Consider the following 26,201-nt stretch of genomic DNA (forward strand, 5'->3'; position numbering starts at 1 on the left):
CATTTTGATTTTCTATGCTGATATCAACATCAAGTTCGTTGCCATTATAGAGATTTTCAAGATAATTCTTCCATTCCATTAATATATCCTTAGATTCTATTAGTAATTTTCTATTTTCATCTTTGATGGTTGTTTTTGCTGTTCTTATTAAATTTGAAAGTCAGTTTGTTAATTTCTTTATAGGCTTTCTCTATGTTTTCTTTTTTAAATAATTCATCTATGTTATTACACTGTTCTTCCAGGTATTCTTTTTTGGCTTGTCTACATTTTCTTGTAATTTGATTTTTAAGATATTTGTATTTGGCTACATCTTCTTCTTTAACAGCATTTTTATATTTTCTTCTTTCATCCATAAGGCCAAGTATTTCATCTGTTATCCAATGTTTTTTTTTCTTTTTCTGCATTTTTCAATAATTGATTTGATGAATTTGTAATTAACTCTTTAATCATATTCCATTAGTTTTCAATATTATTCTGACTATTTATGTTTTCTAGAATGTTATGATCAGTTGCCTCTTGGTATTCTCTCTTTACTTCTTTACTCTTTAATGTTTCAAGGTTCCATCTTATTGGTTTGTGTCTTTGGATTTGTTTCCTATGTTTCAGTTCTGTTTTCATTAAGACAAGGTTATGGTCACTACTAATGTCGGCACCTGGATAGCTTTTGCAATTTTTTATTTGGTTTATGTATCTTTTCTTGACCAATATATAATCTATTTGATATCTATTTGAATCTCCAGGCACTTTCCAGGTGTATCTTCTTCTTTTTGGAACTTGAAATAGTGTATTTGCTATAACTAACTGTTTTTGTGCAAAATTCTATTAATTGCTTTCCTCTTTCATTCCTATGTCCAAGACCAAATCGTCCTGAAACATTATCATTACTCTCTTCTCCCACTATTATTGTATTGTCTCTGTCTTTAAAGCTGCTCCAGATTTCTTCTATTTCTTCATCGCTATGTTGTGACGTTGGCATGTAGACTATTATAATATTGAGGTTTACTGGTTCATTTTGAATGCTTATTGCCATGATTCTGTCACTATAGTTAATTATTGTAGTAATTAACTTTCCAACTTTTTTTTTATGAAGCATTATTGCAACACCTGACTCGCCCTTCTTTTGTCCTGAATATATTATCCGAAATTCTCCACTCCAGAAATCACCCTGTCCCTCCCATCTCGTCTCACTAATGCCCAGAATGTCTATTTCAAGTCTTTCCATTTCTTTTTTTCACATTTTCTATTTTACCTGGTTCTAGCAGTGTTCTTGCATTCCATGTTCCAATATTCAGCTTATTTCTTGTGTTCATTTTTGAATAAGTACCAGGATTTCGTTGGTTGTCGACCTGAGAAGCCCGGTTACTTCTCCTGCCGAGCATGACTCCTTCAGTGAAGGCTCCATCGCCAATCTTGATTTCATTTTTAACTTCTATTGCTGCTTTTACTTGGGAATGTAATGTGGTGGTTTCCCCTTGCCTTCCACATCACAGTATTGTAACATGTATGCTACAGGAGGTTAATACAAGTAGCGCTGCTGCCCACTACTATAACTATTAGTGGTTGGTTGAAAGAGGAGGAAACACCCCTAGCCCTCGAGTACTCTAATAGCTTCAGGGAGAATGGAGGACCTCTTCCTGAGGTTAGTAAGCAAGAAAAGAGACAGACAGAAAGTTTTAAGTAAAGAATCCTCATTAGGAAGAATGTTAGCATGAGGGTAGAAGCAGGAAGTGGAAGAGTTAGAGAAAAGTATGACCAAAAGCTTTGAAATAGATCATACTGCCAGAATAGGAATGAAAAAAAAATTAATAATAATATAGAAATATTTAGAGAACCAACAGTAAACAAACATGGAAAGCGACTCATTGATTATATAATATATAATAATTTAATGTCCACACGGTTAGCCTAGTGGCTGTATGCTTCGCAACCATATGCCTGGAGAAGGAGTGTCATAGGTTCGATTCTTGTCAATGACGTGAGGAGCTAAAGGATCTTCCTCAGCCATAGCCAAGTTAGCCGGTCTTGGGCATGGACATTAGGGTTTTCCCCCCCAGTTTATCCTGGAGTTTTTCATCCTGCAAAGCAGGAAAACTAGCCTTGAGAACTCAACACTACAGGACATAGGATACACTGGGGTGTAGGGCTGACCACCTTATGCTGTGAATGGTTTAGGTCCAATAATTAATAAACCCTCGACACCACAAGATAAAAGAGCGTAAAAGGAAAATGAGATAATTTAATAATAATGAATACATGCATAAAAATATACATAAATATAATGGTGTGCATGGACAAAAATCAATAGACTACTTTATAGCAAATGAAAAAGCAGCAAACCTCTTCCCAGATGTTAAAGTTCAGAAGAAGGCAAGAAATCGACACAGATTGCTAGTGCAGGCAAAACTTCAGATGCCTGTGATACTCAGGCGAAAATTCTACTAATAAATAAAATTTTATGTGAGTTGTAATTTTAAGTAATGTCTACTCATGGCATTTTCTTACTGAAACATATTGGGAATTTACGGAGAGTCTATTTAAAGTGTGCTAGATATTAGTAAAGATAAAGTAAGGTAAAGTATTAGAGTAAAGAAGGTTAATTAAAAGAAGTTTTTAGGTCTCAAAGAACTCATCGGATTTATTTAAAGGCCAGCAGTAGATCACGTTTAAATTATCAGCTACACGAAACAAAAAAAATCTCTTGCCATCTTAAATAGAGAAACTGTTGATATCAAGAATGTTCTAGAATCTATATTAGTGGCTGAAACTTTTAGCACTATTTTGCATATCATCGACTTCTTACCTCAAGATTTTTTAATGCTTCTTGTGATAAGCATTAAAATATTAAATATTAAAAAGCATTAAATATCTTCAGATAGAGTAGTTATCAACGTTTCTGGCCATCCACTAACAGAGAGTGAATGTCTTGTTTAATCAAAAAGGCATAATTTTGCCGTTGCTCCAAATAAGGTACCATGATGGATTTTTTTCATAGCATAGACAGAAGTATTCAATCCTTATCTCAAAAAACAGCTAACATGATGCATTTTGAATGTGCAAAAATTCTTTTGAATGCCAAGCCTCCTTCGTCCCAATCTGTCTTACTCTGAATTGAAATCACTGAAGAAGAAGAACAATTTAATCATTACGAAAACTGACAAATGGAAGCCTACAGTTATTCAAGATAGAAGAGAATATGAGAGAAAAATGTCTCTTATTGCTCAGTGACTATCAACTTACAGACCCCTCACATCGGATCCTACCGGTAGTCAATTAAAAGACTTAATTCTCTTATAGATAATGTATCTATATGGGTTGAAGATCAAAAGAAAAAACTTAAAACTTCCTTCGTCGTCCACCTAGATTGTATGGTCTACCAAAAGTTCATAAACCAGGCATTCCGTTAAGACCAGTTGTAGACTGTATAGGTTGTCCCACTTATAATAAAATTTCAAAATTTTTATGAAATTTACACACTTCTTCAACTAGAAGAACTACTACTCACATAAAAAATTCTTTGGATTTCAAAAATAAAATTTCGGATCTTCATTTGGATGCTTCAGATATTATGATTAGTCTAGATGTTGTTTCATTATTTACTAATGTTCCTTTATCTGACACCATTGAATTACTGCAACAACAATTTCCTTCAGACATAAAAATATTTGATTTTGTAATACATTTCAGATATTTTTCCTTTAAAAACAAGTTATATCAACAAATCGAAGGAACAGCAATGGCCAATCCCATTTCTCCTACTTTTGCCAACTTCTTTATGAAGCACTTTGAACAACGTATATTTTTGACAACATTTCTCCTCGACCTACCACCCATCGGTTCAGATATGTAGATGACATTTTTGCTATCTGGAATGGTTCTTCTGATGAATTACAACAATTTCTCTCTAAATTAAATGCACTTCATCCAAGGATGATAACCTGTATGTCTATGTATATTTAAAACAGTTTGTTAATGTAAATAATCCCTATGGGAATTGTCTATACCTACTGCCCTAAAACGGAAAATTCTAGAATGTATTGAACAAAAGCAATACATTGCCACCAGAAAACGTATGTTAGCTCCTTATAAGGATATATGAAAGTTGTTGGTGAATTCCGATGGTTAGTATCAGATGGACTTACAAACTTCAGATGCACTTCCACAGCCCGAACAAATAGGATTAAAGGACTGTAGTGGAAAATCAAAGAAAGGATCAGTGTGGAAAGAACAAGGAATCACACCGAAATATTCATGGTCCCATATCTTTGTGCAGGGATACGAAAGAAGGTGAATAAAAGGCATTGGCAGGAAGATCGAGTATTGATTATCCATAGGTCGTCATCAGTTATCCACAGGTCTTCATCGGTACCCCAGCGGTTGTCCGTTGGATGTAAGCCATCGAAGACGCAACTTCAGGAGAAGTCATGCCAGTGGTCTGAAAGAAAGATGACAAAAGCTGGCCGGTCCACCAGGCAAAGCGATTGATTAATGACAAACCTTCGCTGGGAGCTATCGTCCGAACAGAGGAATTTTCGAGCAGGAAAGAATTGCCCCGTTAGTTTAATGCACACGCAAATACTCCTCAAGCCAAAAATCTTCACCCGAGTGACAGGAAGACAGTGCCCCAACAGACGCCGTCAGTAAATCTATCACCAGCGTAAAAACGGAAAGAAAACCTGATATGGGAGGAAAAGGTCAGGACTCCAATCCGAAGCCAGGGAATGAGAATATGGAGTGGGTAGCAACTGTAAAGTGAGTATGATTTTTTTTTCTTTCCAATTTTTTGAACTATAGGAGAACTCTAATAGTGGACTGTTAAGATTTGGCTGATAATTTTATTCTACATGTTGAGTTTATGTATATATACTTTGAGAGAATGACTGCCCTCTCAATTAGATGGGCTAAAATGTCATTGCCTACTCCCTATAAGGGCTTTATCTGTTTTTTTTTTTTGTTTTTTTTTTTTGAAATTATTTGGTTTGAAGATACTCTAATAAAAAAAAAAACTTTAAAAAATTGGTTTTCACTGTTTCACTGTATAGTATAGTGAAACACCAAATACATAGAGACCTGGAGATAGAACCTGTAAAGTTAGGGGAAAACACGTTTATATTATATGACAGGATTATGAATATATAATAAACAATAACATCTTTCATAAACAAAAATCATATAAAGATATTTAAATATCTTTATATGAGATTAGCTCTGCTAATGCATCCAGGAATGCATTAGCAGAGCTAATCTCAGGTGGTATGGTCACTTAAATAGAATGGGAGAGGAAAGATTAGCAAAACAAGTGTTCTCTGCCAGGTTGGCAGGAAAACGACCCAGAGGAAGACCAAGATATAGGTGGATTGATACAGTACAAAGTGCCTTAGACGATAGAAATATAAGATCTGATAATGTTGGGGTCTTGACAAGTAACAGACTGATTTGGAGGAAAATTGTAGATAGGAAGTTAGTAATGATGTAATTTTTTCATGTAGTAGTGTCATATCCTGTACACCCCTTGAGGGTACATGGTAGGAATTTGATGATGATGATGATATTTAAATATCTTTACATCTTCTCAAGGACAAATTTCTGCATCCAATTTATGGCCCTCTTTGTCCACATACTTCATTCTGGTTATTTCATGTAGCAAAATAACTTTTACCAATAAAAAGATAGATGCAGCCATGAGCTGACCACTTTCTCCTCCATAGCTAACTTTTACATGGAATATTTTGAGCAAAACTATAGATCCAGCTACACTGAAATCCAGAATATGGATCAGATATGTTGAATATATTCACCATTTGGCCCAACAGTTGCCAAACTTAAGCACATTTCTAAGTCACCTACCTCCAAATGCTCGATTCTCAATGAAACTGAAAACCATAACACACTTTATTGTCAGGATATACTTGTCCTCACAATCTTCCCTCAGAATGTCTAACACTGATAAACAGAGGACAAAATACATGTAGGCTAATTCAAAACAAAAATTAGGTGTCATTATCACCTTCAAAAACTGAGGATTGACAACTTGAAGTGATGAGTAAGCACAAAAAATGATTTGCAAACAGCAACAAAACTTTTTATTCAGTAATACATAAAAAAAAAAAACATACAATAAGGCCATAGTTATTACTTACATTAAGGAAATCTCAGAACAAATAGAAAACTACAAAAATATCATAATTAAGACTACATTTAAACCACTCACTAAATTAAAAATATTTACTCAGCTCCTCTAAGGATTCCCTTTTCCCAATTCTTGCCCATGATGATGTATACCTAATTCAATGCACCTGTAACTTGATAGCATGGCTGGCCACTTAGCAAGTGAATCTGCTCCCCAATCAAGAGGCTATGGATTTGAATCACACCATGAGCATGAATATTTGCAATTGTCTTTAGGTGAAGATAAATTTCATCACCAGTGCAAGACCACTACCATGCTTATTGGAGGCCTGAAACAGATTAGAAAAGTTCCATTTTTGATCTCGAGAGCAGGGCTTCCAGATTATGTAAAAAAATAAATAAAAATACAAAAAAAAATAATAATAATAATAAAACTGAAAAAATCCTCAACATGCCCACACTTACATAATACAATAGGTTTACAACCTTTTGAGGGGTGGGATTCGCATTAAAAACAACTTGCCTTAAATACGGGATGAACAATCTCAGTAAGGAAAGAAGAAAACAAATGAAACATCAAATTCCTTTATGAAGGAAACCAAGCTTTTCTGATCATATGCTTAAAACATGCTGCAGAAATGCATGGAACAGCACTTATTCCTTAGATCATAACAAAACCTGGTATGAACAAAAATTCAAAAAGCCTGTGAGATGCTAAAAGTTTATTTTTCACTTGGTTAGAATATAATAAATTTAGTTTAATCCTTTATCCAAGTGTGAGCAAACAAAGTTTGCGCCTGAAAGTATCTTCAGGACTGGGGTAAGGTGGTGCAACACCAGGGTGACTCCTTGCAAAGGTGGAGCTAGCTATTATCACTCCTATCTCAGTATCTCCCATAATGCAAAACACATCTCCTTGCGGATATGTCTAATGTTATGCATTAAGGGAAGGGCCACTACCCAGACTAGTTTCGACCTTTATTGAGGTCTCTTCAGTGGGAGCCAGGCCCAAGTGGATATACCAGCCAGAAGCAAATTTATTATATTCTAACCAAGTGAAAAATAAACTTTCAACATCTTTCTCTAAATCCAGAGTAATTTATTAAAAAGGTGGCACACCATTTGGCAACTCCTATAGGTAGAGATGACTTGCTTCTGGCTGGTATCTCCACTTGGGCCTGGCTCCCACTGAAGAGACCTCAATAAAGGTCGAAACTAGTCTGGGTAGTGGCCCTTCCCTTAATGCATAACATTAGACATATCCACAAGGAGATGTGTTTTGCATTATATGGGAGATACCGAGATAGGAGTGATAGTAGCTAACTCCACCTTTGCAAGGAGTCACCCTGGTGTTGCACCACCTTACCTCAGTCCTGAAGATACTTTCAGGCGCAAACTTTGTTTGCTCACAGTTGGATAAAGGATTAAACTAAATTTATTATGTGAGATGCTAATATGCATTATCCAATTCTCAACAAGAATGATGATGGCCTAAAAGTTCAATAGATATGGATGGCCCCATCTGCAACGCATGTAACATCTGGTGACAAGGATAATAAAAGAACAGTAATGCAGAACTCTAACAATTCCCAAAAGCCCCAAACACAAAAACAACACAATACAGTATGGAACCACAAGAATAGACTGTAGAAAATTAAGCCCCAGTTCATAGCTATTGATATGCTGCTGCTTGTATAACAGTTGTATACATATATTTCTTTATGTTCCTTGCAGAAGTCAAACTAGAGTTAAGAACTGACCAAAGTAGGAATGCTGTTGCGAACTATCTGATGAGTTTCATTCAGATACACATTTTTATATTTTTTTATTAAGTGACTTATGCATTAAGCAATCTTAGTAAAGGAACTGGAAAGAAATGGAGATTATTAAATGCCTGTTTCTTCTATCCGCTGCTATTTATAGTAAACGTAACATTTTTTTTAATACTATGTCATGAAATTTAATTTAGTGTGATAATTAAAATAAATAAAATAAATAAAAAAAAAAAGAGAGAGAGAGAGAGAGAGAGAAGTGTATCTCTTACAATTTTCTTTCTATAAATAATTATATTTGTATATAGTTATTTAACTAAACATTGATTCTTTTGTATTACAAATTTCTCATCTTATTTAAGAGATCATCATCAAATTCCTGCCATGTACCCTCAAGGGGTGTACAGGATATGATAGTACTACATGAAAAATTCACATCACTACCAACTTCCTATCTACAATTTTCCTGCAAATCAGTCTGTTACCTGTCAGGACTCCAACATTGTCAGATCTTATGTTTCTATCCTCTAAGGCATTTTTACTGTATCAATCCACCTTTTTTCTTGGTCTTCCTCTGGGTCTTTTTCATGCCAACCTGGCAGAGAACACTTGTTTTGCTAATCTTTCCTCTCCCATCTGCCTACTTTCATTATCTTTGTCTTTTTATTGCTGACCTTCATACCATATCTATTACAACAGCTATTCAATTTAGTCAGGGAATCTTGCAGACTTGTAGCAGATTTATTTAGAAGTATAACATTGTCTGCATAAAGCAAAGAGCTGACATTAACATCTCCAATTTTGATATCAGGTTTAATACCACTTTCCTTCATAATGTGATCCATATAGATAATGAATAACAGAGGGGATAATGAACATCCTTGTCTCATACCAGATTTAACATTAAACCATCTTCCTGTACTTCCTTCAATTCTAACTGCTGACTTACAACTCAAATAAAGACTAAGTATTGCTTGATATAATGCTGCATTGACACCATATAACTGTAGCGTATTGAATAGCTTCTCTCTTGCCACCTTGTCATATGCGTTTTCCAGATCGACAAAACTTAAATACAGATTTTTGTTATATTCCCATGCTTTCTCGACTATTTGTCGTAAAGCTTAGTGAAGATCTGATCCTGACAGCCTCTATTTGGCCTGAATCCAGCTTGTTCTTCACCAAGCTTTTCTTCCACAATTCTTCTCAACCGTTTCTCAAGTATACTTGCATAGATCTTGCCAGGAACACTCAGTAGGGAAATACCTCTGTAATTCTCACATTCAGTTTTATTTCCCTTTTTATATATGGGTACTATGAGAGCTCTACTCCAACCATCAGGAATTCTTCCCTCTATCCACGCCCTCTGAACTATGCAGTGTAGCCACTGTAAGACTTTTATACCGCCATATTTAAGCATTTCTGGTCGAATATCATCTACTCTTGATCTTTTCCACACTTCAAGCCTTTGATGGCTTTTTCTACTTCATGTATGGATATGTATTTCTGACTGTATGCCTCTTGAGTGTTTTTTACCACTGTGCTATCACTGCTTGTTTCATTTAGCAATTTTTCAAAGTAATTACTCCATACTTCAAGGATATCTTTTTTTCCAGTTTTCATGTCACCTTTATCATCTCTAATTCCTTTTACAACACTCTTTCCTCCATTTCTAAGCTTCTTCAACAACCTCCAGAATATCTTACCACCTTCTTGATATTTATTTTCCATGTTCTTGCCAAAGTCCTCCCATGACTTTTGTTTAGCTTTCTTATATTTATCTCTGTAGTCTCTAAGAGCACAAGCTCACTTATTTGCCAGGAACTTTTGATATGCTTTCTTGTTTTCCTTCACTGCCTCTCTTACTTCATGTGTCCACCATGGAGTTCTGATTTTTCTATCCTTGCAGACAACCTCACCACATGCCTCTCTGGCTGAATCAATCAGGGTTTTCTTCAAGGTTTGCCACTGAATCTCCAAAGTTTGGTTCTTGTTCTCAAACTGTTTCATTTTTTCTTCAATAATCTTTGTGTATTTTAGTCTACAGTTCACATCTGAGAGCTGCTCAACTTTTATTCGCTTTAAAACTTTCTTACATGTTATTCTTTTCAATAAGAAATTCAATTTTATCCTGCTCAAGACTAAATAGTGATCATTTCCAATTTGAAATCCTCTGTACACTCTAGTGTCCTGCACCAGTGAGAAAACATCACTATCAACAATAACATAGTCAATGAGACTATTCTTATTCCTTGCATCTTCTCTCCATGTGAATTTGTGCACATTTTTATGCTGGAACATTGTGTTAGTAATGTTGGAGTGTTCTAGAAGTTTTCTATGCTGGCTTTGAAGTGGGCTGAGTTTTTTATGTGTGATGGTGTGTTGCCAGTATAGTGTGCGAGTGCTTTGGCCAAATGCTTAGCTAATTTGTATGTGGGGGGAATCAATGCCATCCACTATGGGATGTAATGGCACATTTTCTTTATGTATTTTTGGGAGTCCATAAATACGAGGGGGGGAGGATATAGAGTTAAATGGCTTTAATCTGTTTGTAACTTCTATAGGCCAAGAAGTGATTTTCTTAAGGGGCCTGTGAAGTTTTCTGATTTGCGAGTTGGTGGGATTGTATTCGATAGGGAGATAAGTAGCCCGATCTAATAGAAGAGCATTAAGCTTACCTGTGTAGTTTGTCTTATTTTGACAAACAGGCAAGAGAGCGAATATTAGAATTTCGGAACACAAGGACTACATCCGTTTTCACAAGTACGGCCATTCTGGTCTTGCAGACCATGCTCTGGATACACGCCACCACAGAATACGGTAGAAGAAAGCTACAGTAATACACTGTAGCAAATACAAATTCAAAAGACTATTTATGGAATCAGCCTCAGCCCTTAGAAACTCTCCAAACCTCAACAAATTTGGTTGCATGAGACTGCCCCAAATTTGGGAGGCTTACATCAGCAGACCTTCAGTCCAACGGCCAAGAACACCTACTTAACCCGCTAGAGGGCACCTTCAGGACTTTTAGAACAATAGCTTCATCACTTCATTCTCAGTTACTGTGTTGTAGTGCCTATGCGCACGTGCCTTTTTTTGTAAGTTCCTTTTGAAGATGGCAACATGACGTTGCCAAAATATCGGAAATATTTATTAGTGTAATTTAATTTATATTCGTATCTACGTTGACAATTCCTTACATCATTTTATTAGTAATGATGTAAATTTTTCATGTAGTACTATCATATCCTCCATACCCCCTGATGGCAGGAATTTGATGGTGATGATATATGATATAATTGTTTCTTTTCATATACAACCAAGATTAGATTATGTTTAGAGTAGAACTGCAAAACCAAAAGAGCTGTAATAAGATCTAATATGGGAACTAAAGTACTTGTGAGAACAATAGGTTGTTGAATAAAAGCTAAGCTAAGAGGGTTGTCTGAAAAGTTCTCAGCCTAAAAATGAAAAAACGAATTTATAATTTCAAAATTAATTTTATTTTTCAGCATAATCTCCCTTAAGACTAAGGGAGATTATGTTGAATGTTATGATGCTCCAGCGCCATTATCCTGTCCCTGTAGTGGTCCTCAGTAAGATCTGCAAAATTTCCCTCTACAGCTGCAATCACCTCTTGATTCGAAGAAAAACACTGACCAGCAAGGAACAGTTTTAGTTTTGGGAAGAGATAGAAGTCAGAGGGAGCCAAATCTGGGGAATAGGGTGGATGTTCCAACAATTCATTCCCTTAATTTTCCTATTGCCAAAACACCTTTGTGGGCAGGTGCATTGTCCTGATGAAAGATGATTTTTTTCTTCTGCAAACCAGGTCTTTTCTCACAAATTTTTTCGCCTAGTTTGGTTAAAAGATCAGAATAATTCTCCCCGGTTATTGTTTTACCCTTTTCGAGATAATTAATAAACAAAATGCCTTTAGCATCTCAAAACACCGATGCCATGACCTTTCCTGCTGATGGAACCGATTTTGTCTTCTTTGGCATTGAACAATTGGCATCTGTTCACTGTTTTGACTGCTGTTTGGATTCTGGTGTGTAATGGTGAATCCAAGTCTCATCCATAGTAATAAATCAACACACAAAATCTGTTTTATTCTTGTTAAAATGCTCCAAGCATTATTCAGAGATTTTCATGCGAGTGCATTTTTGATCTGCTGTGAGCAAGCGTGCCACTCATCTTGTGCAAAGCTTTTTCATTTGCAATTCTTCATGCAAAATATATCCTACACGTTCTTTTGAAATGCCTATAGTCTCAGCAATTTCAAGCAATTTGACTCGCCAGTCATCCAATACCATATTGTGCACTTGATCAATGATTTCTGGTTTACATTTTTTGGACGTCCTTCACATGGATCATCTTCAAGGCTGGTACGGTCACGTTTAAACTCTTAATTGTTGAAAACGAAGGAGAAGAGTGCCCATAAACTTTTATGAACTTCAAATGAATTTCTTTTGGTGATAAACCTTCTTTTACAAAGAATTTTATAACCGCAAAATACTCAATTTTATCCATTTCAAAGGATAAAATACTTTTGGACAACACTTTTGCTTCAGACAGCTGTATAACACAAACTACTTGATAGAATGACTTGCAATTTCACATGGATGCTTATGACAGATATACCAACTTAGAAAAAAAAATTTTACCGACAGTGTTACCATCTATGGGTTGAGGCCGAGAACTTTTCACACTACCCTCGTATTTTATTACCTAACATTAAACAATTTAATGAGCATCATGAATTTCAGAAAAAGTTTCAGTAATAGGTTGTTTTTTCTGACTCAGGTGCTTCAAGCATAGAAATTCGAAGACTGCAAAATGACTAATAGAGTTAAATTCTGCTTATTTCTTCATGATTTTAGTAATACTAATTGTCATCTATTTTGAACACAGTAAACATGAAAAATTTCAATCAATTCAAAATTAAGGGAAATAAACTGCCAATTATTAACAAACAATATAATTCAACCTTCAGAATTGGGGAGATCTGATATGACATGCAGAAATACCACCTGAAAAAGCCAGAGTGTATGATCTGAAAAAGCAAGCTGAGTAACAAAAGAAGAAATCCAAGTTTTCGATTTAAAAAAAAAATGAAAAAGTGGTTTTGTAGAATATGGTAATAAACATTAAGGAAGCTGGAATTAAGATTCTATATAACTATGGAATAAATCTGGAAGATTTTGGGAGGTTTGCCTTTTTTTTCTTTGACTTTTCATGATTGTGATAGTTGAAATTGAGAAAGAAATGAAATACACAACAGAACTCCACCAAACTGCAGACCCCCCCCCTCCATAGCACACCTGACAGAAAAATTATTTGTTTGCTAACAGATACTTCATAAAGCATTACTAATGGATTCAACAAAGTATACTATCTGGCTGCAGATCTCCAAAACAACATTTTAATCTGAAACCTCAAGAAATGTTGGGACTCTCCATGATGCTCTATATAATTCAGAAACAAATGCATGCTAGAAGAAGCAGGAAAAAGTAATTCAGATCTTAGTCAGCAGGTGCCACGAGAAAGCAGCTATGAGTAAAAAGGAGCAAAACAAAATCATAAGAAGAATATATAAAGATAAATATATAAAGGAATTATTATGGAAGCTTATTATTAAACAAAAGCTTAGAAATAAGGAAAGAGTAAAGAAAAACCAGAAATGATATAAGTACGTAAAACAGTGGTTAGAGATATTCTTGATGTGGGGAATAATCTTCTTCTTCAACCTTTTGGTTCTGTCCACTGCTGGATGAAGGTCTCCCCATGGTTTTCCAGACCACTTAGTTTTCTGCCTCTCCCATCCATCTCACTCCTGCAATTTGTTCCAGTTCATCCTGCCACCAAGAAGACCATCTTCTTGGCCTTCCTCTTCGTCTTGCTCCATCCATTGGTCTCCACTATGTTGTTTTTCTAGTCCATCTCCCATCATTGCACCTGGCAATATGGCCAGCCCATCTCCACTTAGCCTGTTCAATGTATTTTACAATATCCATGACACCTGTTTGCAATCTTATCCAGGTATTTGTTTTCCTATCATACTTCTCTCCATACAATATTGTGTTGCTCTCAGTTTTTTTTTTTTAGAGTTTCTGTTAAAGTCCATGTTTTTTCCCTGTATGTTAGGACAAGGAGCATGCACTGGTCGAAAGCTTTCCTTTTTAGACTCATAGGGATATCACTTCTGAATATGTCTCACATTTCCCAATAAGCCATCCATCTAAGGTGAATTCTTCGTTCAATCTCTTTTCTTTGGCAATCCTCAAAGAATAATTGGTACAAATATACATATGAGGTAACTTGTTGTATTTCATGGTTTTCAACTTTAACAGTTCTTTGGTTTATGTATTTATTCATCATTACTTTTGTTTTTCTTCTATTTATTTTTAATCCAATTACTCTGGAAGCTTTATTTAGCTGATTTAGTCTTTCTTCCAGATCTTCAAGATTATCTGTTATTAGGACATCATCTTCAAATTTCAGATGATGCAGTCTCCATTTATGTTTATCATTTTGTTTCCCAATCAAGGCTTCTAAAGACTTCTAATGCAGCTGTAAATAGTTTGGGAGATATAATATCACCTTGCCGGATGCCTTTTTGTATTGGAAACTTTTCACTGTCTTTATATAATTTAATTACAGAAGTCACATTACTGTAAATATGTTTTAGTGTTTCAATATATATGGTTTCTCAGTTCCCTGGATTTCAAGAGCTTTTAGTATTGCAGAATGTTTTAACTGAATCAAATGCTTTTTCGTAGTCTATATAGGCCAAACATAAAGGCTTATTGTATTCAATTGATTTTTCAATGAGCTGTCTTAATGTGTGAATATGGTCAAAGTATTGTAATTCTTCCTAAATCAAGCTTGTTCATTGGATTGCATTCCCTCAAGTTTAGATTTTATTCTATTATTTATAATTTTTGTGAAGACTTTATATATGGTGGGGAGTAGGCTTATAGGTCTGTAGTTTTTAATTTCTTCCTTATTGCCCTTTTTAAAAATTAATATTAGAATTGTTCAAATTTTTTTTGGAATTTTTCTAGTTTTAGGCATTTATTAAAGAGTTTAGTCAGCTGTTTGATGACAGGGCTTCCTCCCAGTTTTAAGAAGTCTACCATAATTCCATCTTCTTCTGGAGCTTTTTCATTCTTCATTTCCACTTCACCTTGTAAGATCTCTGGGGCATCGCATTCGTCCTCACTCGAGTTATCCAGTTGATTCTTGGATATCTCGGTCCTCGTCTTCATAGAGTTCAGTATAAACTTTCTGAATTCTTTTGATTATTGCATCTCTATTTTTTATAAGTTCATCATTTTTCCCTCTTACAGTAGCTATTTCCTTTGTTCCAACTGATAATGTTCATCTTAGGACCTTCATATTACTATTGTTTCTTTAATTTTACTAGTATTATACGATCTAATTTCATTTTTCATCCTTTTGCGTATAGTTTTACAAATTCCCAAATATTCTATTTTATTGGTCTCATTTAAATCTCTTTTCATATCTCTTCTTTTCTTCATCAGATCTAAGGTTTCCTGTCTTAGTCTTTCCTTTCTTTGGTGCCTTTTTACACCTCCTATTTCTAGTGCACAATTCAAGAGAGATTTTCTTAAGATTTCATTAGCATCATCGATGGTAGTAGTGGTGTTTAACTTTTTTAGTTCATTTTTGAGTGATTCTCTATAATAGCTTTTATTGTGGTAGAGGTTTTGTAGATTCACTAAATTGGATTTTTTTTCTTATGAGTTTATTCCATTCCCATTTTTTGTTGATCCATACTTTTGTGGAATAATAACTTTGACAAAGTGTTAGATATGATAAGCACTGACAAGAGAGTAAGAGAAAAATGACAAAGAATGTAGTCAGGAGTATATTTCAATATTGGAGATGGGGGGGAGGGGATCTGTCAGAAATATGAAATATGAAAAAGACAGCTGGAACAGAAGCTACTTATCCAGAATTGATTATAGGGATATCAAAACTTTATTTTACAGAGGCTACACAGTATACAATAAAAGAACAAAAACTAGGAAAATAAGCAACATGGAAAACATCAATTGCATTCTCAATGGAGAACCTACAGAACAAATAACACATTTCAGCTTTTTTTAGGTACAATTTTCAATAATGATAGTAATTTAAATATGGAAAGAGATAACAGAATAAGCAAAGCTGGTATGGCCAAACACCGATGAAACATTATTTATTGATAAACTTTTGAAAAAATTCATAATGCAGCACTAAACTGGCACTATATAAGACAATGTTTATTAAATGAAAAAAGTTGAAAATATTGTACATTAGAGCTATGAGTGGGCTAAGAATCAGATAATCCAGGAACCCTGTTCCAGAGGCCAAATCCCCCCCCCCCATACACACACACTTCAGACCTTCAATAAGAAGGGTGATGGTCTTGCACCAAGCAAAGAAATGTCTACCATCTAACGACATTCATAAATACTCACATCTGCATTGGGATTAGAAGTCATTACCTGTTTGATAGATTGCAGAAGGAATAACCACTTAGTCAATCAGGCCAGCACATGTTTTTATATAAGGGTATAATTTTTTAATGAATAAAAAAATTCTTTTCAATTTCATTAAAATTGCACTTTTCTTGCATAGCACAGCATACAAAAATGGCTTAATGAGTATTGCAAAAATATTCTGAAATAAAATAAAGAAAATAAAACGGACAAACCTGAATGGTGCAAGATTCACAGTGAGCATAAACATTACAGCCATCAGGCAAGTAGTTTTTTTAATATCTTTTGGGAAAAATGCTTTCTTTAAATTTTCATTCTAGAAAGAGAAAAAGTAACTTGCTTTAAACTTTACTGAAATAAGTTGTAATTCATTCCTGTAATTAACTGGAACTTCTCAGATGCTCATCAAATTATTTTATTACATGAATTCTTAATGTCATGGTACTAAACCTGAAGAATTAATAAAATAATGCAGCAAACATCCATCGAAATTATAACTAAATTGCTTTAAATTTTATTTTAATATATAATAAACTGTAATGAAGAAAAAGTCTTGATAAACAAATTCAGTTATATTCTGTGCAACTTATTTATTGATAAACCAAGTACCCCTTCCCCCTACACACACTACCTCAGATTTTATACATGCTTTTGTGTGGGTTCGAGACAAATTACTGTTTTATCAACTAGTAGCCCACAGTACGTAAATTTTCCTTTACTTCTGGTGTTAGATCTTTCCTGAATAAATCTAACACTGGCATTGAAATTCTGTTAAGAATTCTAGCTCTTCTAGTCCACACAATTCAATCCTTAATTCATTTAACTCCCATCCCTTTTCCAATATCACACTAATATTTCAACTGGTTCTGGCAAAAGGGATGCTTTCCACCCCTGTTTATATATACTTTTTGTGACAAACAGTGTTGCCAGCATACCAGGAAACTTAATAATGAAATTATAACAATATATAAAAGGGTATTTAGTTTTGATCTGAACATTCTTTAATAGCAAACATATTCCCAAAGAACTACAACTTCAAAGCATCAAAGGGAGGAAAAATGTTTCTGAAAACTTTTTACCATGAATTTCATGAGTGGTTAGAACAAAAGAGAATTCTCAAAGGAGGAATCCTCTCCTCAGGAATTAAGAGAAGCAATTCCAACTACTCTTTGATGAATAGAGTAAGAGTGATTATGGCTTCCCCTTTACTAATTCCACACTCTGTTACAAAGTGATTTTGCCTCTGTGCCTCTTCTATCATACAAAACCAGTTTCCATAAATATTTTACAAAAAGCATAATATGCAGCTGGATAAAGACATGGCAATAATTTTCTATTGACTACCAAATCTCTGAACAATATACATTACCAACATACCAAAGATTTTCAATCTTTTATAGGAGAGACTGCTATAACAAATTTACACTAATCCTAAACACTTACTAAACAAAGCAGTTTACTTATTACTAAAGAAAAAATATTTGTTAGCATATAGAAGAGAGAATTTTATTGCATAAAATACTCATAATCAGGTAAATTAACCAATATCATTACTATAAGATAACAAAAAAAGCTTGTGCACTTTTTGCAAAGTTAACATATTTTGAATAATATATTACAGATGGAACTTATTCATTAATGCACACTGAAAGTGCAAGTGATGTTGAATCCATTATGTAACAAGTGCAGAACTGCAGTTTGATAAAATAATAAAATAGTGAAAGACGGAAAACCAAATGGCTACACCAATTAGTCACCTGAGGAAACTGTGTGCAAATACTATGTAAGCAATCAGCAAGAAATTCAAGTCATTCAGAGAAGGTAAACTGAGTGAAGGCAAGTCCAAAAATGGTTAAAAAAATTTGCATCAAATGCCTCTTGAAAATGGATCCCAGTTTGAGGAATAACCAACCACCAATGAAACATTAAATACAAGGTTTTTAAAAAATGCACTCATTTGATTGTCTGTGGGAAGTGAGAATTTGTCATTGAGGAGTTAAAAAAAATAAGAAGAGGAATTTCAGTTTAACCATCAGTTTTATTTATGCAAATTAAAGATACCAAGAAATTATACACTTGGTTTAATCCTTTATCCAAGTGTAAGCAAAGCAAAGTTTGCACCTGAACTATTTTCAGGACTGGGGCAACTCGTAGTAAAGGTGGTATGACTTCACATCCCATAATGGACATGTAATGTTATGCATTATGGGAAGGGTCACTACCACGGGCAGCTCGTGCATAGGCACTGCAGAACTGCAGCACCCCCAATTTTTCTCGATATATAAATATATTTATTAATTTATTTATATTTGCTTGTAATATTTAATTTTATTATCAACAATCCTATACAATTCTCTTATTTTTTATAAAAAATAATAAAAATCCATCTTGTAGCACTTAGGAGGGTGAAGGACACTAGCAGCACTGTGTTTACCAGTGTCATATTGCTATGCGTGCAAGGATATGCACGTCATAGTGAGATGTGAGCTATTAGTGTAATGCGGCACTGTTCGTCACACAGGTCCACTGTTGTTTATATGCAGTTTGCACCAGTACTAGAGTGTTCGTAGTGCTTATCGTGTTTACTCAGTCTCTTTGGACATTACAATTTTTGGACATTGTAATGTCCAAAAATTGTAAATCGATTCCTTTAATTACAATTAAAGGAATGGATTTTATTTTTAAGTAATTTTGAATTATACTAAACTGTAATATTTTATCGATAATAAACAATATTTTTTCATGTTTATTTTTTTTTAAATTTTTACTATAATTTTGATATTTTATCCAAACACATATACTTCGAAAGTTGCAGCACCCCACAATTTCAAGCCATGAGCAACCCAGACCAGTTTCTACCTTTATTGAGGTCTCACCAGTAGGAGCCAGACCCAGTGGTGATACCACAAGGTTGATGTAATGCAGAAGTCATATTTTCATATACAAGTTGCCAAGAGGCATCATCACACCTTATTATTAAAATGCTTTGGATTAGAGATAGTTGTTGAAAGTTTTTCCACTTGGTTATAATATAAATTAAAGATACCAAGAAATTATATACTTGGATTAATCCTTTATCTAAGTGTAAGCAAAGCAAGTTTGCACCTGAACTATTTTCAGGACTGGGGCAAATAATGGAATACATCCAGTGAGAGAATAGGATGGGCTCACATCATTTTATCTTTAGAGAGTGCTAGTAATACCACAATACTTTATGTCCTAATAGAGCAGTAAAAAAAGAAACACTGGATAACTGATGAAATTCTTTCTCTTATGGATCAATGCAGATCATATAAAAATTATAGTCCAACAAAATATAAATAGGTTCAGGAAATTATTAAAGACAAGATCAAAGAAGCAAAAGAAATCTGGATGAATGAAAAATATAAAGAAATAGAATTTCTACAGGAAAAGCATGACAGTTTTAATCTACCTAAAAAAGAAAGAGACCTCAGGTATATTTAAGAAAAAACAATTATGTATCCTTCAAAACAAAAAGGGAGAAATAATATCCAAAAAGTATGATAAATTACAACAATGGATGAAACATGTAGATGAACTCTTTATTGATAGCAGACAAAACCCAGAAAATACTTAAGAACAGATGGAAGGTCAATGCATTCTAAGATCAGAGGTGAACTCAGATAAAAATGGTAAAGCCTTTATTGAGGTCTCACCAGTAGGAGCCAGACCCAGTGGTGATACCAAAGTTGAAGTAATGCAGAAGTCATATTTTCATATACAAGTTGCCAAAAGGCATCAGACCTTATTATTAAAATAATATCTGCCCTGATAGAATACCAACAGAAATAGTAAAGTTATTAGAAGGCAACAACATCACTATATTAGTAAAGCTATTTAATAAGATCTATGATACAAGCATAATCCCTCAAGACTGGTTACAGTCGACCTTCATCATGCTACCTAAAAAGAAAATGCCAAAATTTTGTAATGACTATAGAATGATCAATCTAATGAGTCATATGACTCATTAGACTGATAATGAGCCATATGATTAGACAAGGGAGTCAAATGTTTCTGAAAATAATTCAAAAAAGAATACACAGAAAATGTGAAGATACCATCAGTGATATCTAATTTGGCTTTAGAAGTGGTTTGGGAACGAGAGAGGTTGTTCTTTTTTGTTCTCAAATCTTATTCCAAAAATGTAGTGACCAAAACTAGTATTCATTTGCTTCATCAACTTCAAGAAAGCATTTGACAAAGTCAAACACACTAAAATGAGTGAACTATTAAAACGAATTGGATTAGATGATAAAGACATTAGGACCATCGAAAACTTATATTGGAACCAAAAGGCATCTGTTGAAGTTGATAACATTATTACAGACTCCATTAACATCAAAAGAGGAGTGAGGAAAAGCTGTCTACTGTCGTATTTCAGAAAATCTAAAAGGAAGAGAGGAAGGGATTAATGTAAATGGTGAAATCATCAATAATATCCAATATGCTGATGACACTGGTCTCCTGGCTGACAATATTTAGGATCTTCAAAATCTTCTCGAAATACTAACGAAGAGAGTGAAAAAATGGGATTAAGAATAAATATTGCCAAAACTAAATTCATGGTCATAAGCAAGAAACTAATTCTTAATTCAGCATTTTCTTTAAATGGGAAACAAATAGAAAGACTGACAATATTTAAATATCTCAGATGCTGGATAATTGAAGAATGCAACCCAGAAATAGAAATAAAAGTTAGAATTGAAATGGCAAGAAAAAAATGTTCTCCTGATGAAATCAACACTGTGTAACTGCAATTTAAATTTAGAGTTTGGAGAACACATGGTTAAATGCTATGTGTGGTCTGTGCTGCTATACAGTGCAGAAACTCGGTCTTTGAAGACAACATCGATAAAAAAATTGAAGCCTTTGAGATGCGTTATATAGATGAATGTTTAAAAATCTCATGGACGGCAATGTGAGAATTACAGAGGAATTTCTTTGATAGCTGACTGTTCCAGGTAAGATTTATGTAAGCATACTTAAAAAGAGGCTGAGAAAAATTGTAGAAGAGAAACTTGGAGGAGAACAAGCTGGTTCGGGACAAATAAAGGTTATCAACATCAGATTTTTACTTTACGACAAATAAGTGGATAAATCATGGAAATATGACAAGAATCTGTACTTATGTTTTGTATATCTGGAAAAGGTATACAACAAGGTGCCCAAAAAGAAAAGCTTTTAAAAACACTACAATTATATGGGGTAAATGGAACATTATACAGAAAATGTAGTTTATATTCATGTTGTCAGTCAGCAGTTAGAATTGAAAGAAATATAGGAAGATGGTTTGATGTAAAATCAAGAGTAAGAAAAGAATGCACATTATGTCCACTGTTATTCATCATCTATATGGATCGCATTACGAAAGTATTAAATTGATATTAGAAGCAGAGATATCAAACTTAGCTCTTTGTTTTACACAGATGATGATGTACTCCTAAACACATCCAATGCAAGTGTCTAGATTCTCTAAATTGAATTACAGCTGTAACAAATTTGGCATGAAAATCAGCAATAAAAAAGAATGAAACTGTGGAAATAGGCAGTAACACAGAAAACTTCAGCTGCATTCTCAATGGAGAACATATAGAACAGAAGTAAAATATTTTGGCTATTTAGGCAAAATTTTTAGTGAAGATTGGAAATTAAATTTGGAAATAGACAACAAAATAAGCAAGATTGGTATGGGGAGCCAACTAAATAAATGTATACGTAATAAGAAAGAAATTAGCCAAGCCACCAAATTAGCAGTATACAAGGCAGTGTTCAAACCAGTTCTAAGTTATGGATCTGAGAGCTGAGTTAGAAATAAAGCACTTGATCAAACATTAGCAACCAGAGATATAGGGGTGACTGAAACAAAAAAGACAAAAACTAGTGAGATCTTTCTGAGCAATAAATTCAAAATGTTATATTCAGGCAATGACAATCAAGGAAAAGAAGGAGTAGCCATAGTATTCAACACCAAATAGGCTAATCTTCTTGAATGGCAGTCAATCTCAAGTAGAGTAATGTGGGCAAATATGAGAATGGGGAACTGGACAATGAGACTTATTTGTGCCTATGGTCCCACAGAAGGTTCTACTAAGGTAGAAGTGAAGGAATTTTTTGAGGCTTTAGATCTAAATAGCAGAGTAGGAAATGATTGTGAGACATACAAAAATATTTTGGAAAAATTTGGAGAAAAGAGCAAAGCTAATAATAATGGCAAATATCTGTTGGATTTCTGCTCAGGACATGGACTGGTTATTACTAACACCATGTTCCAACATAAAAATGTGCACAAATTCACATGGAGAGAAGAGGCTAGGAATAAGAAAAGTCTCACTGACTATGTTATTGTTGATAGTGATGTTTTCTCCCTGGTGCAGGACAGCAGAGTGTACAGAGGATTTGAAATTGGAAGTGATCACTATTTAGTCTTGAGCAGGATAAAATTGAATTTCATATTGAAAAGAATAACATGTAAGAAAGTTTTAAAGCGAATAAAAGTTGAGCAGCTCTCAGATGTGAACTGTAGACTAAAATACACAAAGATTATTGAATTAAAAATGAAAGAGTTTGAGAACAGGAACCAAACCTTGGAGATTCAGTGGCAAGCCTTCAAGAAAACACTGATTGATTCAGCCAGAGAGGCATGTGGTGAGGTTGTCTGCAAGGATAGAAAAATCAGGTGGACACAGGAAGTTAAAGAGGCAGTGAAGGAAAACAAGAAAGCATATCAAAAGTTCCTGTCAAATAAGTCAGCTTGTGCTCTTAGAGAATATAGAGACAAATGCAAGAATGCTAAACACTGTGTAAAACTAGCTAAACAAAAGTCATGGGAGGACTTTGGCAAGAATATAGAAAATAAATATCAAGAAGGTGGCAAAATATTCTGGAGGTTGTTGAAGAAGCTTAGGAATGGAGGAAAGAGTGCTGTAAAATGAGTGAGAGATAATAAAGGTGACATAAAAACTGGAATAAAAGATATTATTGAAGTATGGAGTAATTACTTTGAAAAACTGCTAAATGAAGCAAGCAGTGATGACAGCACAGTGGTAAAAAACGCTGACCAGGCATGCAGGCAGGAATACATATCCATACTTGAAGTAGAAAAAGCCATCAAAGGCTTGAAATGTGGAAAGGCAGCTAGAGTAGATGATATTCGACCAGAAATGCTGAAGTATGGTGGTATAAGAGTCTTACAGTGGCTGCACTGCATAGTTCAGAAAGCCTGGACAGAGGGAAGAATTCCCGATGATTGCAGTAGAGCTCTCATAGTACCCATATATAAAAAGGGAAATAAAACTGAATATGAGAATTACAGAGGTATTTCCCTATTGAGTGTTCATGGCAAAATCTATGCAAGTATACTTGAGAAACGGTTGAGAAGAATTGTGGAAGAAAAGCCTGGTGAAGAACAAGCTGGATTCAGGCCAACAGAGGCTGTCAGGATCAGACCTTCACTTTACGACAAATAGTCGAGAAAACATGGGAATATAACAAAGATCTGTATTTAAGTTTTGTCGATTTGGAGAAGGCACATGACAAGGTACCAAGAGAGAGAAGCTATTCAATATGCTGCAGTTATATGGTGTCAGTGGGGCATTATATCAAGCAATACTTAGTCTTTATTTGAGTTGTAAGTCAGCAGTTAGAATTAAAGGAAGTACAGGAAGATGGTTTAATGTTAAATATGGTGTGAGACAAGGATGTACATTATCCCCTCTGTTATTCATTATCTATATGGATCACATTATGAAGGAAAGTGGTATTAAACATGATATCAAAATTGGAGATGTTAATGTCAGCTCTTTGCTTTATGCAGATGATGTTATACTTCTAAATAAATCCGCTACAAGTCTGCAAGATTCTCTGACTAAATTGAATAGCTGTTGTAATAGATATGGTATGAAGGTCAGCAATAAAAAGACAAAGACAATGAAAATAGGCAGAATCATTGAAAATGTCAACTGTGTCGTGAATGGAGAACCTGTGGAACAAGTAAAACATTTCAGCTACTTAGGCACGATTTTTACTGAAGATGGTAAATTAAATATAGAAATAGACAACAGAATCAGCAAAGCTGGTATGGTGGGAAGTCAATCGAATAAATTCATATGGAATAAGAGAGAAATTAGTCGGAACACTAAATTAGCTGTATACAAGACAGTGTTCAAACCAGTTTTAACTTATGGATCTGAGAGCTGGGTCAGAAGTAAAAAACTTGACCAAAGACTAGAGACCGCAGATATGAGAGTCCTGAGAAAGATTAGAGCCTTGAACAGATGGCATCAATGGCAATATCATATTAAAAATGAGGATATTAGGAAAGAACTTGACATTGTCTACATCCAGGAATGCGTTAGCAGAGCTAATCTCAGGTGGTATGGTCACCTAAACAGAATGGGCGAGGAAAGATTAGCAAAACAAGTGTTCTCTGCCAGGTTGGCAGGAAAACGACCCAGAGGAAGACCAAGATATAGGTGGATTGATACGGTACAAAGTGCCTTAGACAATAGAAATATAGGATCTGATAATGTTGGAGTCTTGACAAGTAACAGACTGATTTGGAGGAAAATTATAGATAGGAAGTTAGTAATGATATAATTTTTTCATGTAGTACTCTCATATCCTGTACACCCCTTGTGGGTACATGGCAGGAATTTGATGATGATGATGAGATATGAGAAAAATCACAGGCCTGAATAGATGGCATCAATAACAAAATCATATTAATATTGAAGACATTAGGAAGGAACTCTTAGCAAAGTGAACATTCATAATTGAACAATCTTCTGACACCACAGCATTCAATAAAGTTATTCTTCAACATTAATTCTATCTTTTACTTGCAGTGTAATGAAAAAATTCTTTTGGATTGCTTTTTAACCTGCATATACAATTTCTTTTCATACTCCAATTTAGCTTTCCGCACAATACTTGGAACTTGTCTGGACTGCTTTATATATTTCATAACTCTTCTCACTGTTATTCAAATGATATTCATTCCACATCATCATCATCATATAGATCTCTTATTTAATAGAGTTACTAATCCATTTCACTCCCACCCTGTTTATTCTTCAAACTCTAGGGATACATTCAGATATTGCCTCATTTAAGCACTTTTTCAAAGATTCCTATGCATTGCTGATATCTGATATCTTTCCCATTCAGCAACTGATACCATTTGACCCAAGATATTATTCTCCAAGTTGGTCATAATGTCCAGCTTTGTAGTTCAGCATGTAACTTGTCCTAATTGGAATATCTGCATAATTAGCTACTTCCTATGAATGTATGGCATGATCACTGTCACCAAATGATGCAAAATAGCCATATTCTTATGTTGAAGGTTTAATGGAATATTTACAGCACTAAGAAAGGATTAAAACTAATTTTAATGTTTCCAATATCTCATGTCAGTCACTGAGACATCTTCAGGAATTACAAATAACTTTTGTAATACACACTCAAATACAATACAATACAATACTAAGTGAAACGCGACTCTAAAGTCCTATCTGGATGGTGCACCCTCTATGGCCATTTGTAGGTGGTCTAGGATATCAAGTAGAATCTCTGATAATTAAAGTTTTATGCAACCATATATGTTTAAATTCTATGAAGTGTACTGTGTTCTTAACATAAGATGCTTGCCTGATGCAAGGTTTGAGTAGGTTTGTCAGATATTTAGATAATAAAGAAATTGGAGAGAATCTTACATCAACAATTGGTCTCAATGGCAAGTTTTGTTTATGCAGTTTAGGGACTCCATATA

At 34.4% G+C, this 26,201-nt stretch overlaps 1 protein-coding gene across 1 annotated transcript in view; it reads right to left on the bottom strand.

The window, feature by feature from the left end:
- Window positions 1–26,201, bottom strand: part of Atf6 (bZIP_ATF6 domain-containing protein ATf6) — a 244,734-nt gene that overhangs the window by 132,574 nt on the left and 85,959 nt on the right. The window contains exon 8 of the mRNA XM_090414984.1: window positions 16,624–16,724. Within this exon, the coding sequence (XP_090271110.1) occupies window positions 16,624–16,724 (101 nt within the window). The remainder of the gene's footprint in view (window positions 1–16,623; window positions 16,725–26,201) is intronic.

This window comes from Typopeltis vanoorti, chromosome 26, assembly GCF_054136105.1.
Source record: "Typopeltis vanoorti isolate ZY-2024b chromosome 26, IOZ_Tvanoo_1.0, whole genome shotgun sequence".
In the NCBI taxonomy this organism is placed as follows: Eukaryota; Metazoa; Arthropoda; class Arachnida; order Uropygi; family Thelyphonidae; genus Typopeltis; species Typopeltis vanoorti.